This window comes from Tribolium castaneum, chromosome 3 (genome assembly GCF_031307605.1).
Source record: "Tribolium castaneum strain GA2 chromosome 3, icTriCast1.1, whole genome shotgun sequence".
Classification (NCBI taxonomy): Eukaryota; Metazoa; Arthropoda; class Insecta; order Coleoptera; family Tenebrionidae; genus Tribolium; species Tribolium castaneum.
Window position 1 is genome coordinate 18,450,559 of NC_087396.1, and position 25,195 is coordinate 18,475,753.

A 25,195-nucleotide genomic window follows, 5' to 3' on the forward strand; every position below is an offset into this window, starting at 1 on the left:
ACTGACTGACTCACCGAACGCGAATTAAATTTGGATGCACTTGCGGTGTCATCTGCTTGTATAAATATAATTTTTTTGCGGGCGGATGTGCCAACTTGCATAAATTCCTGATGCGTGTATTAACAAACTCATTTTCTAGTTGGAGGCCACTAAAGCCAGTAATCCAGAAAGTGGGTTTTGAACCAATTATTCTTTTGTTTATTTGAATATAGAAAAATCTACTTACAGAAAAAATCTACTTAGAGAAATCGATGAGCAAGAGGTAGCACTAACAGTACTTTTTGCATTTTGAATGGGTTTTGTGTGTTTCTTTTAGAATTTTGTGGAAGCTATTACACGGAATCACTTAACGAGGAATGAAACCAGAAACAAAAAACTTGGACAAAGGACGTCTCTTTTGTTGCTTGTCGGATGATAAGTGTGGAAAAACTATTGTTTCAGTATCAATCGCCGAAGGGATTAGGGGACGTATCGATTGGTGTATTCTGAAAAGTCTTTGGTTACTTTGTGCGAAGTCCTATGGCGTCTTATCAACAATTTTGATTAGCCGCCAATAAATAGAACCCGCAGTAACCTAGAAATTTAATTAAATCTCGGTTAGGAATCGCTCGCTTTCTCAAAAATCCGTTTCAAGTTTTAATCTGGGAGTTTGTGGAAATTTTAGTGCTGATAAAGCTACATCTAATACGTGCCTCGTAAACTTTTTCCGATCAAATGTAGTCTGTTTCAAAGTATCGACGTCTGTCTCTTAAGAAAGACTCCAATTTTTATTATCCTTTGTGAAGTTGACCGGTTTTTGCCTTCTTCCTCCTTTTCGATCCGATACCGGTTTAATAATAGAGGAGGATTTTAGATGGCTGAAACAAGCGGACATTTTACGTATTTATGCCGACGTGCGGTAATCTTCCGGTATTGTTTCAATCTCCCGTCGAGGAACAAATCAATGTGACATCTTATTTGCCGTTTTAATTAAGTGCACGAGTCCGGTAATTTCATAACACGATCCGTACAACCACATTGTAATCCTGGACTCGTTCTGTACAGGCAATAATTGAACAGAGATGGCACAGTCGTACTGACAATGGCAGCAGGTGCTTTGGTTATTTTGGTCGGCGATTGTGCACAACAGATTGCGCTAACGCTGATACACATTATTATTAATGATAGAACAAAACTAGAAAAGCGTATTGCGGTCGGATTCCCAAGATTCAAATAAGTAACGAATCTATTCTGGGCGTCTCAATGCAAATTGACGACGATCTTTAATTAAAATTTAATTCCGGACCCGTTGACAGACGATAATTACCTTCGTTTTATTCCTTACCTACTCAATATCACCGTTTAATAACGAGCAAATCGATACCAATATACTATAGAAAATCGGAGAGATTCCGACGATTCCCGCTATTGAATTACAAGCTTTTCGCTAATATGTTGCCATTAATTTCTACGGAATGCGAACCATTTCGAAGATTTCAATTAGATCTCTCTGGTCGTATTTAGTTCGGACAAAGTGTTCTGCAAATTCACCCAGAATTTCTTACTGTTTCGCCGACGATTAGCGTCTTGGCCCGCTTTCGCATAACTCACATTTTCCGATAGGCACTTGGAAATTTATTTTACCTGTCTTTTGTTCTAATCTGTGTAGCCTAAACCGTTTCAACTTTTTTGCAAAATATTTCCTAAAACAAGCAAGGAAATGGTTTCGGAAAAGAAACATCGTTACACCACACAATCAAACTACCACTCTTGATATACGAGGGGAGATCAATTTTTGTTGTTTCTACAATTTCTACTTTGGATAACAAGTATCTTATAGTCATTAAATCTGGTCTGTAAGGAGGTGGTTTCTGCAATAAAATCATACTACAAAGCGATCAAAAAGTCCTATCAAGTAGGCGTATTACTTTTGAACGTGTGTCCGGTGTCGGTGTGTCCTTTAATTTCTAATCTTACTTTATAGAAGGACTTTTTGATCGCTTTATATTTGTTTACCGGTCATTGCTCATCTCGGCCTATTAAAAATTTGGATGAACTTTATTTTGTTCTAAGTTTATGCACATAGAAAATAGCTCAGATAATCAGTTTTCACTTGATTTGTTATGATTTTAGAAGCGAAGTAGATGTTGAATTGGATCAACAACTACTTTTCGTTATTCGTCTTAAATCAAGGGTTTATGCGATTTTTTAGAGCGCACGGCATGTCTCGCAAATCATGCTTTATGGTGACCCTTCTGGATCCTGATTAGGACTGTTAAATAGCCGGAACTCAAAATTGTGAGCGCCAGTAAAAGCCGTCCATAATTCTTCCCGAATCGTCGATTCAGTGGAAGAGTAAACACTCCATGCGCTACTTTTTTATTTCTTGGTCGAATGTGGCACTTGATTTTTTTATCACGAACACATTCGCTCCTGGAACAAAGCCAACGTGATTTTTATCTGTTTGCGGACAAACACAGTGGGTCATGGAGGTGACAATTGAATGTCGGTTTTATTTTCGAGACCGTATTTTGCAGATCTTTTGTACGTCGTGCTGGTTTACGTCAGTTGTAAAACTGTATAAGATTACATTACAGCAATAAAAACGGTGTTTGTGCATGTGTATGTGCACTGCTGGTTTGTCTGCCAACGTAACGAATGTCGAAAATACCGACTGTCGTGTAATTAGGTTTGACGTTTGCTAAAACCGCCCCTCGAAGATGATAAATGGAGCTGTTTCTGGATTCGGAGACGAAGAGGTGGATCGTTTGTTATATGAGATGGAATTGACAAGTCTTCCGAATCATCCGCGAAATTAATGACATCATAAACGTGTCACTGTTATATATTTACTTTTGTTTTACGAATCGCTTTGTAATTGAGTTCGCCTCCTCGAGACTCAATCGAAATAATAGCTCTTGTTTCTTCGACTTTATTGTTCTTTATTTTTAGACGGCAATTTCGACGGACTAAAGTGAATTCTGATTGCTCGATCGAATTACCCTTCCAATTAGTCCTCGACGACAAAATACTCCTTCCAAATGCAGCAGCCTTTTTTACGACCGACAAATAAAAACTGTACAAAAAGGGCTCCGAAACTAAAGTACCTAGAACTTAAACTCTAAGAGAAAAATACCTTTAACTCCCTTCAGATTAGGATTTATAGTTTTATTTTCCTAACAATCTTAGACACAGCGACGAATCTATCCTCTGGAGGTTGCCTTTATGACTTTTGCAAATGACGCCAATAGTTTGATTTGTTAAAAAATGTCTACTGAATATCTGAAATACTTACAAAATTCTACAGACGACATGTTGGAGTCTTCAAAAGTTGGAGATAAAATGTCAAAACAAAGGTATTTCTCAACTAAGAGGTCAATAAAACAAAACTTCAAATCCTACCGACTGCACCAATTAACTGTAATTTTTATTCCTGTTAGATTACTTTACAAAAGATGAAAAAAAACATTTTTTAAAAACAGATGAGTTGGAAATTTCTCTCTTTTTTGAAACCATGCGTTATTGCCTTGTTTTTGCGTCCAACTCCGTTAGTTACGCCACTGCTGCGCACATACATCAAGCTGGAAATTGCATCGTACTATAAATCCACTGGAGCGAATAGGACCAAACAAAACTTTTAAAAAGGAACAGGTGCATTATTAGTTGCAGACCGTTAACCCACATAGTCAAATTGCATCCGTTTGCCAAATATTCCGGCCCTGCGCACCGCCAACCTTGCGCATTGCCAAATGGCACGTGCACTCCTTCCCGTAGGTAATTATTTACATGATTCCAACTTGCGCAACTTGCAGTGTTTACCTCAATCCTACACATTCCAGAACTGTAATTGTTGGATTTTTTCCGCACGGTTTACAACAGCGAAACAATTTCCTTTCCCCTCGACGGTGATCCTTCTCATCCTGTTTTATTTTTCGACAAAATTGCGTTATAAATCATAGAGAAGTCACCTTTTCTTGCAAATAAAATGAAGAAGGAACGTCACGTGTCACATCTCCTCGAATTATTACCCTCACAGTGGATGCTGTGTATTTCGAGAAGGACGCGGAGATGTCCCATAAGTGGTAAATCAAATGGCCCAAAACAAAGTTTAATTCCTGCGTGTCTCGCAGCTTGGAATTCTGCCATCGCTTATCTCGCTTACATTATGAATTCTTTAATGTCTAATGTAAGAGCACTTATTCTTTACTTCTGGCACAAAATTTACAACTTTCCCGCGCGATTTGCCTGATTTATGCCCCTGTTTATCGCCCCAGAGCAGGTCCGAAGACACCACCCCGCTGGACACCTAGTCAAAGACGGCTCCTCTGTGTCAAATTAGGTCAGGTCAGGTCAGGTCAGGCTTAATAAGAAAATTTACTCGATTTTGTTACATTTTTGGATTACATCCTCTCGGCCTGTAACACTTTAAACAACACTTTTTTTTTAAGTGTCTTATCTTATAATCATAGTATAATACAGGGTGTCTCAAAATTGACGCCCGTGTGTTAAGAATTTGCCTCAGGAGGTTAATACAAATTGAAAGTTAAGAGTAAAAAAATTTCCAATCGTCTTTAGTTTTCGAGTTATTAATAAAAATATAAATAATAATCTTTATGCTGTCTTTCCAATTATTTGTGGAACATAATTCATTAGTTGATGTTAGCGATGTTAAAATTCTTTGGATCACTCTGTTTAGTGAGGAGTATTATTAATTTCCTTCGGTTTTGTATGTTTAATATGATACGATATTACTACATTATTACATTCGAGATTTTGTTATGATGGCAGTGCCGCTACAAAGGCTAGGGCATATGCGGAAAAATTTCTAAATCGCATTTTAACGTATTTTTTGACAACAAATTTGATAAATTCGCTTTTAATAAAATTTAATGTTTCAATTTTAAATTTTAGTTTCGAATCAATAACTCGATAATGAAGGACAATCGGACAATTTGCCACTCTTAACTTTCAATTTGTTTTAGTCTTCTGAAGCAAACCCTAAAAGCACGGGCGTCAATTTTGAGACTCCCTGTATAAAAAAGCATTATATGAAATGTGGAAAATACTTCCTTATGGTGTATCTACAAGACCAAAGGACAATCAATTTTCTACAATGAAGCATTGCCCTTTGAAATACAAGATGAATGTTCGTGAGAGAGAGGTTACCCAGAATAGGATGTTACATACAAATGGCTTCAGAAATAACTAACGCTAAGCCAATTTAAGATTCTGGCGTTTCTGAAATGTTTTCGAGCCGGTAATGATAATTTCGCGTTCTTGGCGAATCGATACTATTTATTTTGTAGGGCGGGATCGCTCAAAGCCGGACGAATTTATAAAGTTTTAATGAAGAGCCTGAAATAAAGAAGAGAGCAAGCTTTAAAAATCAATCGTTCGTAGAGCGGCCATTAGCAAAGCGATTTACGAGCAACTAAATGAAGTAGATGGCCGTTTTATCAGCATCTCGGATCTAGAATATATACAGTACACAGATAACCCAATGAGCTACATGGGCCATTAGTTCATTACGCAGCCGCCGGGGGCCTAAATGATGACCCAATACTTCACGGATCCTATCTCGCGTTACAGTTTAGTTAATAGCTAAAGCCACCGCCGGCTTCCGTCCACTTTATTTTACAAAAGCATAATTACAGTATTGCCCCCTTTGTATTAAGGATTATCGTGCGGACGCACGACCAAAAGTCACTTTAAACTTTCCCGGAGAACGGACACTCACATTGTAATTATGGGACTACATAAATTACTCTTGTTATCTCCGGATGCCATCCCCGATGGACGACGAGGAGCACTGCTACTAATAGAAACGACAAATTCGCAATCAGTTCACATAGTGAAAGGGGGCGAAATTGCTTGCACACATTTTTCATCTTAACCAACCAATAGCTTGATTTAAATAATGTTTCAACCCACTTTCTTCCTTTTATTTGTTTCAACTACTTCCGGTTCCTTTCAAATAGAAACATTACAACCTAAGACTTTTGTTCACTGAATTTATAAAAGAACTTTCAAACTCTTATTACACGATTCTAAAAAGCTTTTTAAATCCATTTCTTTTAAAAGAAATTTGAACTCTTTTTAACTTTAAGTAATTATTTGCGTTGTTGGGAAAGCAGTTGTTGAAACTTTAATCCTCTCACTAATATTTTCGTTCAATAGTCGTGTTTTTTAATCAGAAGAAGTAATTCTAGAAAAGTGATGGCAGCGAAGTTCATACACAAGACACAACAAAGAAAATAAAAAGTGAAGTAAATAAGATTTAGTCAATGGTATTCAGTGCATTCGTGTTACAAATTTCATGTGTGATTCTGATAACTGATAATTACTAAGTAATAGATTTGAGAATTTGTTTCTTTCTCTGCTGTTTTTTGCTTTTTTGGTTGCTTCTTGGAACGGGGTGTAAGTTTCTTGGAAAAGCGGTTCGGTGCGGAACTTATCGTAAATTCCTCATCAGTTTAATAGCCTGTTCAGTGTTCAAAAGTATTTATTTACTAGATGTTGGTGTTGATGCCAATATCGCGCCCACGTTTCCATTGAATGATTTTAAAATAGACACTTTGCCCGACTTTTATAGACTGTTATATTTCTTGACCACTTGGCCGATGAAAACATCATAATACTGATAAAATATTCAAATGTAATATGCACCTTGGTTGATTTATGGCCGCATCTTCATGCAACCCAAACGTCTATCATAAATTTCATTTTTATGGATCATTTCGTTCAGCAGATCGTGAAAACAGTGTCATTTTGAGAGCAGTCCTCGGCACCAAATCACCGCAAGGAAGACATTACCAGACGCGCCACCAATAATGTGATCAATTGTAAAGAGGAAGTAATAAGAGCGTCGGGAATGTCTTTTGTGCGTACCTTTGACAGTGGGGCCCTCAAAGAGAGAAAGACCTCAGTCAAGAGTGAAACTACGTGGGCGGAATACGTCCAAATATAAAAAAGGCGTGATAGAGGAGCGTGCTTGTGCATGTTAACTGAAGCGAATATGCCGTAAGTTTCGGATAAAAATAAGTCCACGGTTCCATATAGACTTCCCTCATTCTGGCGGCGAAAGTCGGACTAGAGACGGAGAAAGAGCGCGCGCGGCGGTCATCCCAAGGAGACGTAAAATTAGGCAACTTTGACACTAACGGACAGGTGATCGCGACAACAAAATCAAAAATAAAACGACCAAAACGCGCTCAAACGCTCCGCATTAACGACGTACTACACGAAGAGAGAATTCTCCTCCGAACCCTTGAAAGAGCTTCATCTCTTTGACACTGTAAGCTCGCATCTTATTGCGACTTCCGCTAGCAAGTGTCACGTGCTAAAAATGACACAGTTAGAAATAGTTGACGAGTGATTTCATCGCGTTGCTCATCTTAAATCGACCAGGTGTGCCATTTTCAAAATGGCGGCGTTTAATTTTTCAGGTTTTGGTGGTAACGCGATGACAGATGGTTTTCTTGATTTATATGGAGTGAGGCACTCGAAAAATGCACGAGCCAACAAAAATATTTCTTCGGTTTGTCGTCACGACGGTTTAAAAATATTTTCGATTTATCTCGTCATAAGTGTGTACTCGTGCGGAATGTGAGTCAGTGAATGGAACACTTTTGGGCTATTTGTAAAACTTGATCCACGAATTATGTCATGGAAAGAAACTAAGACCTCAAAGAGCAAAATAAGTAAGCTGATATTCACTAACTGATAAACAAAATACGAAAAGTCGAAACATTTCAAATTCTAAGAACTGAAGAAATAAAATGAGATTTGTTTAAGCAAATCGTTTTTATCTAGGAACAATATGGTAACACATTCTACAATTGTAAAGCAAAATCTTCTAAAAAAATAATTAGATTAATCAATATAAAAAATCAACCAAAATCTCGGCAAAAACGAAACGAAAATTAAAAAAAACGAAAATTTCATGATCTGACCAAGTAACGTTTTTTGCATTCCTAAAGTAATATTAAATTCGGTAGTAGAATTAATCCCCAAAAACGATTTAAATATAGTTGGTTGGACTTGCATAATTTGTAAAATCGAAACCATGTTTGCTCATTTGTGAAAATGTACCTATGGTTTTCTAGATCAGCCATTCCAAAAATAATGCAACCAAAATTTTCAAAATAATTTTTGTATGAAAAATTTCTTTCAAAACACAAGATTTGAATATTTGGATTATATTTAATGTAAAAAAGTTTTTTGTTGTGGCTTTAAAATGGGAGAAGATCATTTAATTTGAAGAATAATTTATTGGATTCCAAAATTAACATACATTGTCTTGTAGGCAATACCATAAAGTATTTTTTTGAATAATTTTTGGAGAGTGTGTTTCTGTTTCTGTTTCTGGTAGTTTAGAAAATGGAAATCGATAAGTAAATTGATTAGTAATAGGTACTACTTTTTATCGTCATAAATTTTGCAGTCCCTTCCGTTATTGCATACATACAGAGTAGTCCATAACTTGCTTCCCACCAAAGAGGTGCATATAGTTTAGGCAATTCTGAATCTAAAGTTTCTTTGCGTTTGCGAGATAAGAACGTTTCAAAGTAGCCAATCACGAAAGGCTTTGCTTCAGAAGATTACGAAAACAAAAGACGTTAAGAAACCAAAAATAGGTGGAACAGATAATAATAGTGTGCACTTGAATAATTTTTCATTCCTTAGTAACGCTTCTTCTGTATGCACTACACTTGGGAGAGAACTTCACGGATTGGTCACTTTGAAACATTGTATCTCGCAAACAAAGAATAAAAGACCTACTTTTTGCATTTTTGCCATCTCATTGTTCTTATTTCTTATTTATTCTCATACACATGATTTTTTGTCCCATCCGTCATGTGAAAACAAAAAGTAAATTAGTTAGAAGTCGTATAAGACATTGCCTTGTGATTCGGTTCCCTCTTTTCAAAATTTTCAACAGTTTCCACTTTTTACTTCATAAATAATTGTTTGAATTAGTGCCTTTTAAATTAGCAGAATTTTGTAATGATTGTTTATTAATAAAATGTTTAGTTTCTTTTGTGTCCTGTCCGTCATCAATTTGTTTTTCATTTTCTGCTCGTATTTGAAATTTTACAAATGTGGCTCTAATTGTAGGTTACAAACAGTTTAACTGATACTAAGTTCCTAAATCGTAAAATTCACTTCTAGTGATACTGTTCATAAAAACTTAAAATAAAATCCAAAAATTTGTGCAGTGTCCTTCCCGTCCGTTAAAATGGATTGACTAAATGAGATTAAAGAGGTTCTATACGAGGAATAGTATAGGAATTGTGTGAAAAATCGTTTATACTATTGAAAAATTGGTTTCTAGTAACATCTGGTTTCCAATATCTTTTTTATGAGCATTGTTGATGACACCGCCTCAAAATTAATTTAGAATTCAATTAATTTAAATAAAATTGCTATATACTTTGCATTAGCAAAAACCAAACTAAACGCTAATTAAAATTTGATTGCCATTTAAAAAATATTTTTTATTTCTATGTTTTTGACTAGGGTTTTATTTAACTTTAAGAGGAGCAGTCAGGAAATAACCCAACTAAAATATACCCAACTCACAGTATTATGCTTATTTATACTGATTAGTTTTAAAATTTACACTTTTTTATATTAATTGTACCTCTTCCTCCGTTACAAGGTATATTTTCCAATTCGATCTGTTTGTCACTAAATAGGTATGGAATATGTAATCGATCCAAATGAGACAGTTATTCATGTATTACAATTTAAATGGTATTTTCCAGTATAAATGTATACGACTACTTTGTTTTGTTATCTGATGTAATCAAAATGTAGTATTTTTCTTTTATTGGTAATCAAGCTGGTAGTTTACGTTTGAAAATGAAGAATTAAAGAGGGTGCGTTTTGTTTTCTAGTGAGTTACGATTCTCAGCATTGATTTTTTTAATATTCAAAAGAATATCTGTGTAATTCAAGATTGCAAAACAATGTTTCCGTTTCGCAACTGAGTGCTCTGTTTTAGATCTATAATTATGCCACCTGTGGTGTCACCCTTCCTAAAATTGAACAACATTAAAAGATGGCGCTGTTAAATTCCGCTCTGGCTGAAATCATAAATCATGAAAACAAACAGCTGTTGCTGCCACCGCCATCTTACTCGCCTAGCGTTTCCAAAACAATTCTAAAAAATTCAAACACCCGTCGATAATTGGGCGCTTATAAAGCTCCCTTCGATGATTAGTCAAATTTATCTGAAGCGGGCTTGACACTGCCAATAATTGGACAAGTTTTAGGGGCCGTGTTTTGTTTCCAGTCTCGACGCGTGATTCCATCCAGATACAAAGTAGGCGCCCTTTTAAAATTAAACGTCCCGAAATAAGTCGCGATTAGTTTAATAGTGTCCCAGTAAATAATCGCTTGACGTCTCATTGTGTCGCGTTTATAATTAAATGTCGCAAAGAATCTCTTGGCACTATTCTTAATTTAAAAATAAATTCCTGTAGTGGTTGGTGATCCACGAATTCCCGAACTTTACACAACGCTAATCCGCTTTGCTTCGAATCTCGCCCGAAAAACTCCCAACAATGGACGTTTATTGATTGATCATGTATTATTTATCAAGCTGGAAAGTGTGCATTAGGAGGGCGCAATTATGTTTTATGGGAATAACGTGAATTGATGGTCACGCAATGTATCAATCTATCAACTCTCTCATACGCACACCCACACGCTCTGATTGGATTTTATGTTCTCGTACGTGTTTTCTAATTTTCTCCAGCTCGTTTAATGCCCCTTTAAATGGGGTACTGATTTATGTACCATATGGGTGATAAGGACGCGGAAAACGCTGCACCAAAGGATCATGTGCTTGACCCACATTCCGGCATTAACTGCTCATTACGCACAGACGTGAAGAATGAGTCTGAGTGCGACAGTTGGGGCTCTTCATACTTGGCACATATTGTATTTTACCGGAATCTTTTTTTAGATTACATATTGATGTAGTGGCGGCAGTTAAATATTTTATGCCGCTGCTACAGATGTGTCCCAACGGATGACTCAAAGTTATTAATATGGATTTTATCACCATCGAGTGCATCGCAATCTACAATCTCAGATTGACAACGATCTACCCACTACCTCGTTTTTATTTATGTTTTTTGCCTTTTACGTGCGAGGGCAAATTACACCGATTTTCATGAAATATTTACTCATTTTTTCAACACATTGTTACATTAAACAGCAGCGTGGGAACCTCGGTGGGTTGCAAGTGCGACTAGTGACTCAGGAGGATAAAATAAATTCACAAGCTTCACGTAATTTCTGCCATCAAGGTATTTTTTGCTTAAATATGTTTGCGGGTTTTGTTGGTACGACCCTCTGGCCAAGACTATTTTATAAACAAAACAATTTGGTCCCGAGGCAACACTTATTTTCTCTTGACCTATTTTAAAAAGAAAAACACTGATTTTTAATGGTTTTTTCCAACTTCGTGTAGAGATTTCGTCGAGGATTTCGCCTAAAATTTCAGTAACTTTTTTTAGATGTTGAGTATTATTAGGTACAATAGGAGGAACAAACAAGTTATACAAATAATTCCAGACACGTTAAAATATGCGCCTCGGAAATTTCCATTTGCGGCGTTTTTCCAGAGTCAATCCTTGCTGTCTCATGCAATCACCTGAAATAACAAAGAAAAACTTTGTGTAGTTTCAGCAGAAGCGGCAACATCACCGCACTAAAATTATTTGCACATTGTTGCTTTGATGTAGACTTGTAGACGATGTATCATAAATAAAATAAATATGCTCGTTGGAGCTTGCAGGTTTGAGACGTCTAGGGTTGTGTTTTGTCCTTTAAGAGAAAACAGAGTCGTAAGAAGAAAATCGTTATGAAAACAACCATCTAAACTACTAAAGTAAAGCCACCACAAGTAGCTGTTTTGCTTTTTAATGGTTATATCACAAAACATCAAACGATCCCTTCTTTTGAAAACAGCGATTTTTTTAACAACGATCCGTCGAGCTTGGACCATCGTATGCACGAGATGGTCCTAAAATCATCAATAGTTTCGCAATCTGGCGGACCGAATGAATGAATTATTTACTACTACTCGCTTCCAAAAGTGCAAATCGCATCGATCGGCAACAAAAATAAAACACGTGTCGCGGTTTTGTCAAATGAATCATCCTGACAATGACCATCTCCCTTTGGCCATAAATCCCGTTAAAAATAGGGCAAAGTTTGTGATTTATTCCCGGCGTATAAGTCGAATGTAAACACATTAACTGCTAATTTAATTCTTCGCGAAACTGTAAAGCAATCCACGGTTAAATTACATTTGTTGACAGGCCGTTCGTGAAAATAATCTCGAAAAAACACCTACAAGCGACTCAATAAAGTTGACGTTTTATTGCGCTCATTCGTTCTAAATCTTGTGGGGAATTACCAAACATAGGTATCCCTCAGCGAAATTTTAATCCGTCTTGATGGTGCTTTTTGGCCGGAAGTCAAGGTTGTTTTTGTGAAAACACGATTTCGGAACGGAGTTATGACAGTTCGGCGGGCACACAACGAAATATGAATCCATTCCGAGCCGCATCGAGGTGATAACAATATGGAAAAATATGAAAAGTTGGCTTAACGGAATTTATGTTGGCAGCACGTGCGCTCGGATTGCAAATATGGCGCTGTTTTTCCATGTTTACATTTATTATCTTAGACGGTGGTGGCCACCACTCGCGCTAATATTTGCTCCCATTTTTGTATACTTTACGTGGACCTGTGTAAACGTTTACATACCTGGCTGTGTTTACTTCTCATTTGAAAACTTACAGACACAATAAAATCATCTCTCATCCTCATTATTCAATCAAATTCCCATGATTTGTTACTCTTTCGCAGCGTTTTAACGCCGATTTTACTCGCAATAAACGTCATTGTTATTCCTCTACTAAAAGTCGGAGAACTCTAAACAAAAATTGGAAATGCGCGGGTCGCGATAAAGCTCGCCATCCCTCGCTTGAAAATTAATTGAAACTGTTTAAAACCGACTCCCATATATCTTTTTCCTCTGACATTCTCCAAAGACCACACGTCACAGATGTCGCTGATTCTTTGCCCACCTCCATTCATTATTCATCCGGAGGGTGAAGCGTGTTGCTAAATCTTGTAAACTAGCACAAACTTGGACCCTATTTATCCTTTAGACCGAACGCTTCGGATTCGTCTTATTTTCCCCTCGACGCTCCTTCGCCAAATTATTCATTTCCAGAAACAAATTCTGAAATACATATACAATACAGTGTTTCGAAAAAACTCTGGGTTGTTGCTAATTGAACCTGTTTTTAAGGACCACTGTTCTAAACCAAAATAGCGACCTTGAGGAAAACTTGGCTGTCTCGTCTGTTTTCCTGAAATGTTGGCAATTACTTCAGGAAAATGCGATCGAGTTGCGGTAAACGCAGAAAACTAATTGTCATTAAACTCAGTTGGCGAGATTTATGCCGTCATTTTTCCCAAGTTTATGGCCAAGGAAGTTTCCGTACTTCAAAAAATGCATTTACCTTCTTATCTTTGAAACAATTTCAAGTAGCCCAAAGTGTGATTAATCTGCAGACTCAACAGACCGAGCTATTTTTACACTCTTCAACATTTTTTGGCTTGTTACCAGGGGTTTTATGACGTAAATCGTCATATTTTGTGACGTCACAGTCCTGCAAGTGCATAACGCGTATGCACATTTTTTCGCGTTCTAAAAACAGACGGTGAAACTTGGCTAAATTATTTGAAATTTGTAATATTCTATTTTTGCTGATTTTTTAAAATAAGTGTCCTTTTGGCTGTTTCCTTCATACTCCTCCGTTAAATTTCAATGACCTTATAGTGGCAGTAAAACTTATTGTGCCGCTAAAATATGTTCGAGGGAAAGCTAAAACTGCAATAGACATGTTAATGCATGTTATTTTCTTTAATAGGGCTCTATACAGTCTTACGACTTTTGAGCTAGCTTCAGACTAAATACGGGGTCTATAAATGGAAATGCAATAAAACTAATGGAACCCTCTGGAGTGGTACTTCCATTTTCAATCACAAACATTGGCGTCTTTTAGGTATGTTGCATTAGAAGCAATGAAATGGCTTTACTTCATCTTCAGATTTTATGGAATAGTCAATAAAGCTTGTTATTATCAGTCATAATCATAATGCAAACGCAAACATCAACTCACATTTAAATTTCGACAATAAAGCGGTTAAACTTGATTATAAAATATGTGGGTTTGAGTAAATATTTAGCACTAAAAATAAACTTTGGGCTTAAATAAGTGTAAAAAATCGGCGATAGGTGATTCATTAAAGAATTTAATTTTTGTACTTTTGGCATCTACACATCTAACTCTGACGTAATAGAGACGTCTGCTGCGGTTTTATTTTAACGAACTTAATGAACTACAGTGAGACCGAAAGCGTACAAAATCTGTAAAAACTCGAATTAAGCTTTAATTAATGAAAATTATGCGGTTGTGTCAAAATTAAAACTCTAATTGATAAATGCGAAAGCTCTGGGTGTGTGACTTGCCCTCGATTATTTAAAACTTTAATGAGCGAGATTTAATTTCCAAAATATGAGGATTTTACCGGCGCGACAGGCAAATAATGCCTTAAATATTAATTTAATCATTTCCTTTTTTAAACACTTCTCCAAGTCATTTGTGTTTGGTCGCTTAAAAGGAATAACATATTTTAATGTTATTTTTTAAGCTCCGTCGAGTTTAATATAAGTTTTTTCCACTTTTGTCATGTTTTTTTTTTTCTAGCACTGTTGGTAACAAGAGTCTACTTTAGTCAAATTTAGATGTAGGTTGAAATAAAGCGAATTTTTTCTGCTGTAATGTGGGCAGTAACATAAGGGTAGATTTAATTTTGAAGTGTAAACTGAAACTGCTGGAAACGTGCGTCTTGCTTGTATGAAAGTAACCAAGTGTTGTAGCAATTAATTTTAAAAGCCTCTCTGCAGTTCCAGCACGTAACTACCATAAATTATGAAAAAAATGCGCAAGAACAATTGCCAAAACATTTTTAGGTAACCTTGAATTATGGGTTTGTTTACTGCATCTGCAGCTCCGCAGCGTTGGAAAATCGGAAGGAAATGTGTTCCAGTTTTCGCGTGATCGGAAGCCACGCACCATGCAAATGCAATGTCGAACTAATGCGGTTTGCGAGTATTTTTAGCACTGTATGTTGTTATTGCACTAATCGCAACGGTATTTATTTGTTATCGGGAATCGGAGTTATCCTTGATAATTAAAGTTTATTATCTGTTTAACGTGGTCTAATTATAAAATTGTTTGGGATGGTAACAATATAGTACAAAGATATTTGTTATTTTTCAAAGAAAATGGAGTCGAGTCGGTTTATTTTTGAAATCGAATTAATTGTCTCTGACTCACTGATACCAATGACAAAAATATCCGAGAGAACTTTTGAGTAACTCTGATACATATAAATGAGTGTTGGTCAGGTGGGCGTCGTGACCATCGTCGCGACGTTGCTTATGTTAAACAGATACTAGTTTAAATGTGTACGTGGACGCGTCCAAAACAAGCGTCTAAAATAGTGAGTGTGTGTGTGTTGTGATTGCGTTGGCACAAATATCGCATTTTTTGTGCCACGTGACTTGATGACGGGGTGCGACTTTCGGACCAACCCTCGACTCGCAAACACATCCACTGAGGTGCAAAAATGTGACTTAAAGGACAAACCGTTTAGGCAAAACCTAAAGTCACTACTGATTAGCAGGATCAGTTGGATGTAAAATGTTACTTCTGGACCAGGACATTTGGCGCCTTAAGAGAGCAAGGCAAAACCCTAAAAATTTAGCTGATCTCCCAAAAGTAAGCAATCGAAAAAGACCTAAAACTTTTAAAAAAGCACAAATTTGTTTGCACCCCAAAAGTGTATCCAAATATCTGTTGTACCAAAAACTGGCCACAACACAAAAAACTGTTAAAATCTCCCAAAATCTTAGTCATAATCATAATCATAATCATAGTCTTTATTGATGCCTCGAATACATAAGTGAATATTTAAATAAAATAGGAGGAAAAATTAAAAAATTTAAACATAGTCAACATCAAAACATTAACTAACAAAACCATGATTTTATGATACATTTTTTAGTATTAAGTTGAAAGTGTAGTTGAGAAATTTATATAGTAAGTAAAACGAAGCTTCAACCAGCAGTTTTTTATTTTACGAAATTGTGGGTGGGTAACACTTTAATATTTTTTGTGAGTTCATTATAAAAGCGCGGTCTATACTAGTTTACTGCATTCCTCGTGCGACTGAGTCTCAAAAACTCAGGAGAAATATCATCACCACGATGAGTGCAATACTCGTGTGAATCACCCAATGTTACTTACGTATCAAGGCTTTCCTTTATACGAATTAACGTGGCAATAATGTACAAGCAGGGAACAGTTGTATTTCCCATTCTCTAAACTTGCCCTGAAGATATTTCCTATATGCAAGACTCGCCTTTGAATTTCAAACACCCTCTCTGTCACACCCAAAATTGCTAAACTTCAGACTCTTTGGAAAAGTCCATAGTAGACAATTTTTAACACATCTGAGGTGACCAGTGCTGTTATTAGGTTTCGCATAGATAAGTACAACTGGAAAGTTTACCGCTGATGTAATCAATGTGTGATTCCCAAGTAAGTCCTACATCTACTATTACTATCACTATTGAAATTCGCCGGGATTTGAAAGTTTATTGGTCTAAGTGCAAAGATCTTTTGCCTCGTTTAAATGTTGTCTATTCCAAGAGAACCAATCCAAGGCAGTTAACTGTGCCGAGTTCGTATCAGTGATAAGTTCGTCAAAGTTATAACCGCAATTGATAATTGACATCGTCTGCATAATTTACTACCTTTAAGTGATGTAGTACATCAGAGCAATTATTTAGATAAAAATAAATAAATATAATTTTTAATTATTTAGATACATCAGAAAGAGCAGCGGTCCAAGAACAGATCCTTGGGGGATGCAAAATTATTTCAAAAGCACTCTAAAAACTCTAAAAACAAAATACACTCCACAATGGCTTTTTATTTCCGGACCACATTTGGCACATGCAATTAGGATATTTTGCGTTTTAAAAAACAAGGCCGAATTCAAAAGTTTTATATGTTTTCCCAAAAGTAAACAACCGAAAACCTTAAAATTATTAATTTTTATGCGCCCCAAAAATACTCAAAAATTTATAGACCACTAGAAATTGGGCACATGAGAAAACCGTCGAAAATCATCCAAAAATCAAACATAGTTATACGAGCAGTTATACTTAAAAGCACCCAAAAAACCTTACAAAATTCGTTATTTGTAGACACCTCAACATAAGTTTTAATTTCTAGACCAAAAAAGTTATAATGGTATGAAACAACCGAAAAAATAAGTGTTCAATTTCCTCGGTTTTCAACACTGCAAAATGATTTTTTTTTAATTTCTAAACCATTTGGAAAATTTCAAAAATTCATAAAAACCATGGGAATTAGTCCTAACTGGTTATTAAAGTAAATAATTGAGAAGGAGGACAAAATGTCTCATTTTAAAATATTCTATTTTTTTTTTAATTTGGGTTTGCCACTCTGAACCCTAGATTTTTAATTCCAAATTCCATAGACTTCCCAAAATATCATTTAATTTTTGGACCAATATGATATCCCAAAAGGGTTTTTTACTTCTAAATCAGTCATTTAAAAAAGATCGAAAAAGAGCGCTGTACTTCTGTCTCACGCGCCAACAAAATATTGTAGCTCAATACAATTATTGTTTAAATACTTTTACTTTCATTACTTTCATAGTACATACCTACTTCATTTCGTTGCGATGTAATTACTTGTTTTGGTTTAGTTTCAATTACCTACATATTCGCAATTATTATAAGTATACTTATTACAAAAAAAAATAATTTCGAAAATTTAAATCCTGTGTTCAGGTATCTCAAAGTATTCGGTTATGACTTGGTAAAAACGAATCAGATATGATATAATTAAAACACATTAGCTGACTCATTTATTTATTTATTAAGCTGGATCCTCAACAATGTTATCCCAGTCCAGGATATCATGTAGGTAGACTCGCTTTGTTCTATATCTAGCTACTCGTAGATTAGTATGTGTTCCTTGGGAAGCTTTATCGCGGCGATAAACAATAGCGTCCCTCGATAAGTCAACTTTTATGTTTAATCAAGTTTAATTAAAACTCACCCCCAGCTCCGCTTTTTTATGGAGCAAACGCGTCGTGCTGAAACAATATTTGGCATGCTGCACAAGTACATTTTCGAGTACGCTTATCGAATAAAGAAATGCTCGTGGCGTTCCCAAAGGTCGATTTATTTCGAAGACGACAGCCAGCCGAACGAACTAGGTGAAAACCAAGACCGAGCTTTGATTTAATGCCTGAAACGATAACGATTCGTCCCGGAAATTAATTACTTTTCTTCCGGCTGATGATCATCGCCTGATGATATCGATATCAGGGAATTATACCGTTTTGTTGCCGACTAATCACGAAAATCTAGCTTCGAGAATCAAAGCGGGTGAATGAGTGATGCATTAGCTGCAAAAAGTTTAAACATTGGACTATTTTAGCCGCTTAGTACTCCATTCATAAACATTACGCACAAGACTTGCACATGCTGCAGAGTGTCAGCACACGATATAATTAATTAAATTCGGTCATTTAGTAAACAAATTGTGAGCGGTACTTTTTTACACTGAGCAGGAAAGAAATGTTTTATCCTGTTTACTGAAAGTTGTAAATTTTAAATTCCTTACCCACTTCTACATTTTCCACGAAATATTTGCTCAACTTTTAGAACGAGTGGGCTAGTTTCCAGTGTGAGAGGAAGTGCTTAAATGAAATATATTTATGTAAGTTGAGAATGAAGCGTGGGTCGTGCCTACTGAAATTTTGAGGATGCACAATGTTTGCACTTTCATTCAGACAGAACTCAATGTAACTCAAACTAATAACTTGCCGTGATTTTTTTGATATAAACACAACCAAAATAGAATTTAGAGTTAGGTGAATGTTTCGTAACTACACAAGTATTGAAGAGCAGATCGGAAGTTAATGTTAGAATAGCAAACTTTTTTTATGAGGGAGACTTAGAAACAAGTGGGAAATTATGATCGCATTACAGTGCCTAAAAGCACTATAACAATTTTCATGAAAGTTGGACGTCTGCTAAGATTTTATCGACTAATGTTTTACAAGAAACAAACCCCTCACTAAAACCATCTTCATAAAGTTTTGCTAGCTACTAGAGAATTTTAGCTATACTATTTCCACAAAGTTTCAATCTAATGTATGAGCATCGTTACATTCAGAAACTTGCTTTCGCTCAAATTCAGTAAAATAAATCTACCAGTGGGTGTATTATACATAAAATATGACTGTCAACTGTTTCAAACTTTCCATACTCCTATTGGCACGTAGAACTTTAAATAGCAGTGACGCGAAGAAATTCTAAAGCTCCAGGCACCGCACAAATTGTGCAAGAAAAGTAAAATTTGCCTCATTTCAACCGCAAACACTTCACAAAGGCTTCAAAAATCGGGTCAGGTGTATCAATAACGTTATTTTTGGTCCATCGTCATTAAATCGTGAAAAAGCGCGCCTGAAACATCGAATTGCTCTCATTACTCGCGTGAAATCTCTGATGGTGACAAGTTCTTTGTCAGGTTCCAATTTAAAAAAAATCCCTCTCGGATTTTTCCCCCGTGTTATGTTGTCGTAATACCGCTTGCGTGACCCGACGTGTTTGCATATGTATTACCATAACACGGAATGCTTTTTTCCCTGCGGTGTGTATGTGCTGGTGTAGCTTTATCGCTTCGGCACCTTGTCCTTTCTGCACACCTTCGCAGGCATGTCTCCTCCTGTTGCGTAGCGACCACGGCTCAATCGGCTTATCAGTCTTGCACACGCCTCAAAAGTACCAACTTCCCACCCCACGGCCTCCTAGCTGATACCCCCTGCAGATAAATCCATTCCTGATACTCCTCATGCGTGTTGTTTCTTCCAACTCTTTCCATGGATTCTCACAGCACAACCAATTCTTTTCTAAATTATTGTTTGCATATTTGTAAGCACAGATTACAATCATGTCTGATTGGGTAGCCTATAGTCTTTTATTACAAGGGACAATAATACAATGTGTTCAAGAATAGTTGTTCATCAAGTCACCTATGAAATTTGAACGTAATGTGCCGCCTAATTTAAATTGTGAATGCCTTCAAAGTGGCAGATCCGTCAAAATAAAGGAAAAGGCTTTGAATCCAAAAACGATAAAATACACAACAAAAATCACGAGAAAAAAAACATAAATCAAGACAAATTTTACCTTTGAAAGAATTTTTCCAAAAATGCAAAAAATGAGTAAAAAGCCAAATGAAAAATTTGACAAAGAAACTACAACAGTCATTTGCAAGAAGCGGCACATTGAATTTGAATGCCAAAGTTAACTTGATGAATAACCATTTTTGAACACATTGTATTATAATTTGGAGTTTGTCTTTTTTAAGTTCTTGTCAAAACCTATGTGCCTGTCGGTAGCTTGCACAAAATAAAAGTTTCGGAGTTTTTGACTCTTTTTTAATGTTTCTACATTTGTAAAACATATATGGTAGCGCTCAGCTCCATTTGCGTGTGCGTCATCTGACATTTCTGTCACTACGTTTACATAGCAGGATCATAGCGGTGACAAACAATCAAATATTTTTTGAGGTTACGAAGTGTTTAAATTATGAGTTGTTACAAAAAATACAGATTCACAAAACAAGAACTAATAAACGCAGAATCAAAAACCTAACGAAACGCAAATCACAAAACACAATAAAGGAACAGAAAATACTTGCGATTAACACCGATAACACTTTCGACAACCATGCGACAACGACTATAATTTATTGTCATTGTCAGGTTGACAAATTCGTCACACTTGACGGTTTTGTCGAAGTGCACATGTAAATTAATGTTCAAGGATACCACCCTTAGATACCCCTTAGTTGTTTAAATTTGCATTGTTTTTGATATCTTTTTACAGCTTTGTGTTGGTAATGAAAAAATGAAATTGATGACGCACACGCAAATCGAGCTGACCGCCACTATAGCTTATGATTACCTAATTGGATGTACAATCCTAATTCCAGCTTTCCAGAATAGAATGTAAAAGTCTACCTATATTTACAAATGGTCTACAAATTCTGTACAACTGATGTTTGAAATTTCAAGCTCAAATTTCTTATTTCTAAAAGCTCTGAGCTAAAGGTTTATACATATAATTTAAATGTAAAGAAAGAATGGAAGGTAATTTTTTGTGATATATCTGCTTCCGCAGTCGTAAATTCGCTCACAATGCGCAACTATTGTTCTAGGTGGGTTACCTGCGAGATGTTACAAATTGCCCACATAAAGTAGACGTTTAGTTTGTTTCGAGCAACATCAAGTTCCGGTGCTTTGGGAGAACTTAAATCGTTTAAAAAGGTTACGGTTATTGTTGGGAGCGGAATAATTTAACAATAAGTGCTTCGTGCAAGCTGTATGCAAGGAAAAATAACGATGATAGTTGTAGGTCAGTCCGAGTTAAACTACGTCAATACGCAATAACTAAAATATGAATTAAAATTCAAATCTAAATATAGCACCGAACCCGCTAAAGTCGCGGTGATTACACAATTGACCGTTAAATAATTCTAGTTATTTCTCATATTTCTAAATGGAAATGTCACATAGTTTTCTGGGAAATGTTGGGTAGATCAAAGGGTTTTTATCGAATAACTTCATACAAACATTTCTCTATAACGGCATGAATATTTTTAATTATATTAAACGGTTTTAATTAAGTGAAGTCCATTTCGAATGAAACTTTTTCCATTTGAAGGGAGCTACCATCAAAGTACTCGTATTAGCCGTATTTTGCGAAAGGAAAAATATTTCTATTTATAACGCACACGTATACTTCTTGAATTAATTAGTTTCCTTTACGTGTGTTCTTAAGAAATAACATTCCAAAATCGAAAATTTCAAGATCCTTTTGATCATGTTATGATACGAAGGTGATACACATTCACTCTCTCCTGTGAATGTATTTAATCAACTTGTATTATCTGTCTGAATATTAACTGACATTAGTTCTTGAACACGGCTCAGGGATATTAAATTCCCGCATCAGGAGCTTGTAATTCGGGCATTATTAAACTCGAAATGACCTCTCAGATTGCGCATGGATTTCATCTGAGAGCAAAAACTGCTTATCTGGTCACCGTACTGACCTGATTTGATTATTTAGTGTAATTACGACAAGACTTGATCTTAATGTCGGGGTAATTAGGCAGCGTAGCCATTGAAATCGTTTGGAATACAAATGAGCCGTTATTGACATGATGACCAAAAATAAACTAGCTCATTTGACCGATACTTCCGCGGCAGACAGCGCCTCACAGAGTTGAACACAAATGGAGTACGTAAGAAAAAATGACCAAACCATCTACTGATCCTGAACTGAAATTGAATCCTTTTCATTGGCTTATACTTTTTTGTGTCACTTTTTGTCCTTGACCTGACCTGACTTGTTGGTAGGAAAATGAAAAAATGTGTCGGCTGTTTGAATGGATGGGTTCTTTATTTGCCAAGTTTAATTAACAAGTGGAGTAATTATCTTTGTCAAACGTGTTGTAATTTGATGTTGTTTGTTTCAACACAATTTAGCTTTCGGCTTAAATGAATAGGTAAAACTTATTTAAGGGTGGCAACATTTTAATTAAATTAGAAAAAAATGGCGGCTACCCCCGAGAGGCTTTGGTGTATAATGAAGACGTCGTCGTCGGTGGCCTTAGCAACGTTGATGTGAAAGTCTGTCGTTCTATTCGTGTACATTCAAAGTGAATTCGTTTAGGTGTTCACAGAATCACTTTTGCAGTACTAAAAATAGGCCCGTGGCGACGGCAAATTCAATTGAAAACTTTGTGTAAAAATTTGCTTCTCCCCCCAGCTTTGGAAAAAATCCAGGAAGATTCTCTTCGTCCGTGACTGGAATAAGACGGAATATCTCAGCCCGCCATGGCTTATTCATCATTCAAACAGGTTAATTGCGACAGAGATTTAATTTAAATGCATGGGGCTTGATTAACACTCCCATTAAAATCATCCAGGTTAAATAAGGGAAGATATGAGCTGGGAGAAAAACCATTCGTCACGGGCCCACATCCAGAATATTCATAAAGTAGTATTTATTACCATATTTAAGATGTATTCTAAATATTAATTAACCTTGTAAACGTTGTCTGATTTAATTGGAACTCAGGTATCAGCCGTCGGCGTGTAAATTAATTTTATCATCGATCGGTGTAAATTCTCCGCGTTTTTGTTTGCTCGAGCAGTACAAACAAAAGTGTTTTTCGGGGCTGTATATTTCCAAAACTAATAGACGGGAGTCAATAACTGAAAGCTGTAACAATATAAAAGTTCAGCAGTTCAAAACTTGTGTCTGAAATGTTCCAGTTAGAATTCCGGGCTTCGAGCAATAAAAATAACGGGGATTGTTTAGCGGAGAACTTTCCACACGTACGCATAACCAGCGGCGCAACGAGCACAAAAGTCTTCCTGTCGCAAAAAATTAGGTATTCAACAAAATTCGATTAGGGCAACTAAATGTTTGTCTGATATACAGAGTGGTCTAGCCCAGCTCCCGTCTTCTGTAGCTCAATTATTATTAAAGTTGGAGTTTTGAAATTTTGTAGATGTTATTTGTACTCTAGGACACATTTCAGGAAAATATTTTTGATTATATTGAGTGTCTCAAAAAGGACGTAATAATAATCACGTAATTGTGGTCATTGTGATACCTTTTTAGCTTCTTACATGTCCCAACTTTTTTTTTAATTGGTTTAGGGATTACTGTTAGAAAAAACAAAAACCAAAAACATCGGTTTTACACCTTTACATTTATAAAATCATAAAAAATAGACCAATACACAAGGGTTGCCATTTGAAAAAACCATATAAAAAGCTCTAAAGTTTAAAAAGTTTGGAAATAACAATAATAAATAATAATAAATAACAATAAAAACATTAACAAATAATAATAAATAATAACCACAGCAAACGACGACCAGAACAATTACTGAACACTTGTTATATCGTTCGATGCAGAATTAAAAACAAACCTTTTTTATTACAACCCTAACGTAAATTCTAACACATTCGGAGGTATTTACAAAAAACTGGTTTTTGTCTGCTATTTTATTAACAAATTTATGAATAAAAGTCGAAGATGGCTCCAACTCTGTTTAACTTTATATTATTCGATGCGGAATTAAAAAAGCAGCATTTTTTGTTATTGCAGACCTTAACACTTTCGGAGTTATTTCCCAAAAACATTAACCATGTTCGATTTTTAATCATTAATTAACAGAATGAGTTTTTCGCAAATAATTCTGAATGTGTTAGGATTTGCAACAGGATTGTGATAACAAAAAAATTTTGTTTTTTAATTCTGCATCGATTGACATAAAAAGGAACGGTGTCGAAACCATCTTCGATATGTATTCAATAAAATTGCCATTACTTGACAAAACAAGTTTTTATCAAATAACTTCGAATCTATTAGGATTTACGTTAGGGTTGTAATATAAAAAGTTGTTCGTTCTGAATGGAACGGTATAAAAATAAATAGGGGTTGCTATTTACAGTAAGCAAAATAAAAAGCTCTAAAGTTTTAAAAGTTTGGAAATAAATTTTAAACACCCTGTGGCAATTCAAATCAATCAAACCTAATTAATAAGTTTGTTAGACCTTGTTCACTCGTACCTAGTAATAATATCATCACAAAACCACTGTTTTTATTTTTTAGTAACATTTATACCTAAAGGTGTAAAACTAGTCTGTGTGACATGTAAGAAGCAAAAAAGGTATCATAATTAGGACAATAGATAAGAGCATACAATTAAAAAAATTATTATTATGACGTCATACTTTTTTGAAACACTGAATAGTCCAAAATATTTTTCTGAAATTTGTCCTAAAGTATAAATAACATCTACAAAATATGAAAACTCCTACTTTAATAGTAACTGAGCTACAGAAGACGGGAGCTGGGCTGGACCTGTATTACGAAATTATTTCCAACAAAACCTTTTAAAGAGTTTATTTAAATTAGGTAATT

General features: G+C 35.7%; 1 protein-coding gene across 5 annotated transcripts in view; it reads left to right on the plus strand.

Annotated features, from left to right (window-relative positions):
* Positions 1–25,195, plus strand: part of LOC103313127 (uncharacterized protein) — a 163,586-nt gene that overhangs the window by 11,953 nt on the left and 126,438 nt on the right. For 3 of the 5 annotated variants that reach the window (XM_008195567.3, XM_015981451.2, XM_015981453.2), the window contains exon 1: positions 15,525–15,857. The exons of 1 other annotated variant lie outside the window; for it this stretch is intronic. In XM_008195567.3, the coding sequence (XP_008193789.1) occupies positions 15,780–15,857 (78 nt within the window). In that variant the 5' untranslated portion in view covers positions 15,525–15,779. Of the gene's footprint in view, positions 1–15,524; positions 15,858–23,076; positions 23,116–25,195 lie in introns of those variants that run through there. One more of the 5 variants, XM_015981452.2, reaches the window with a different exon arrangement.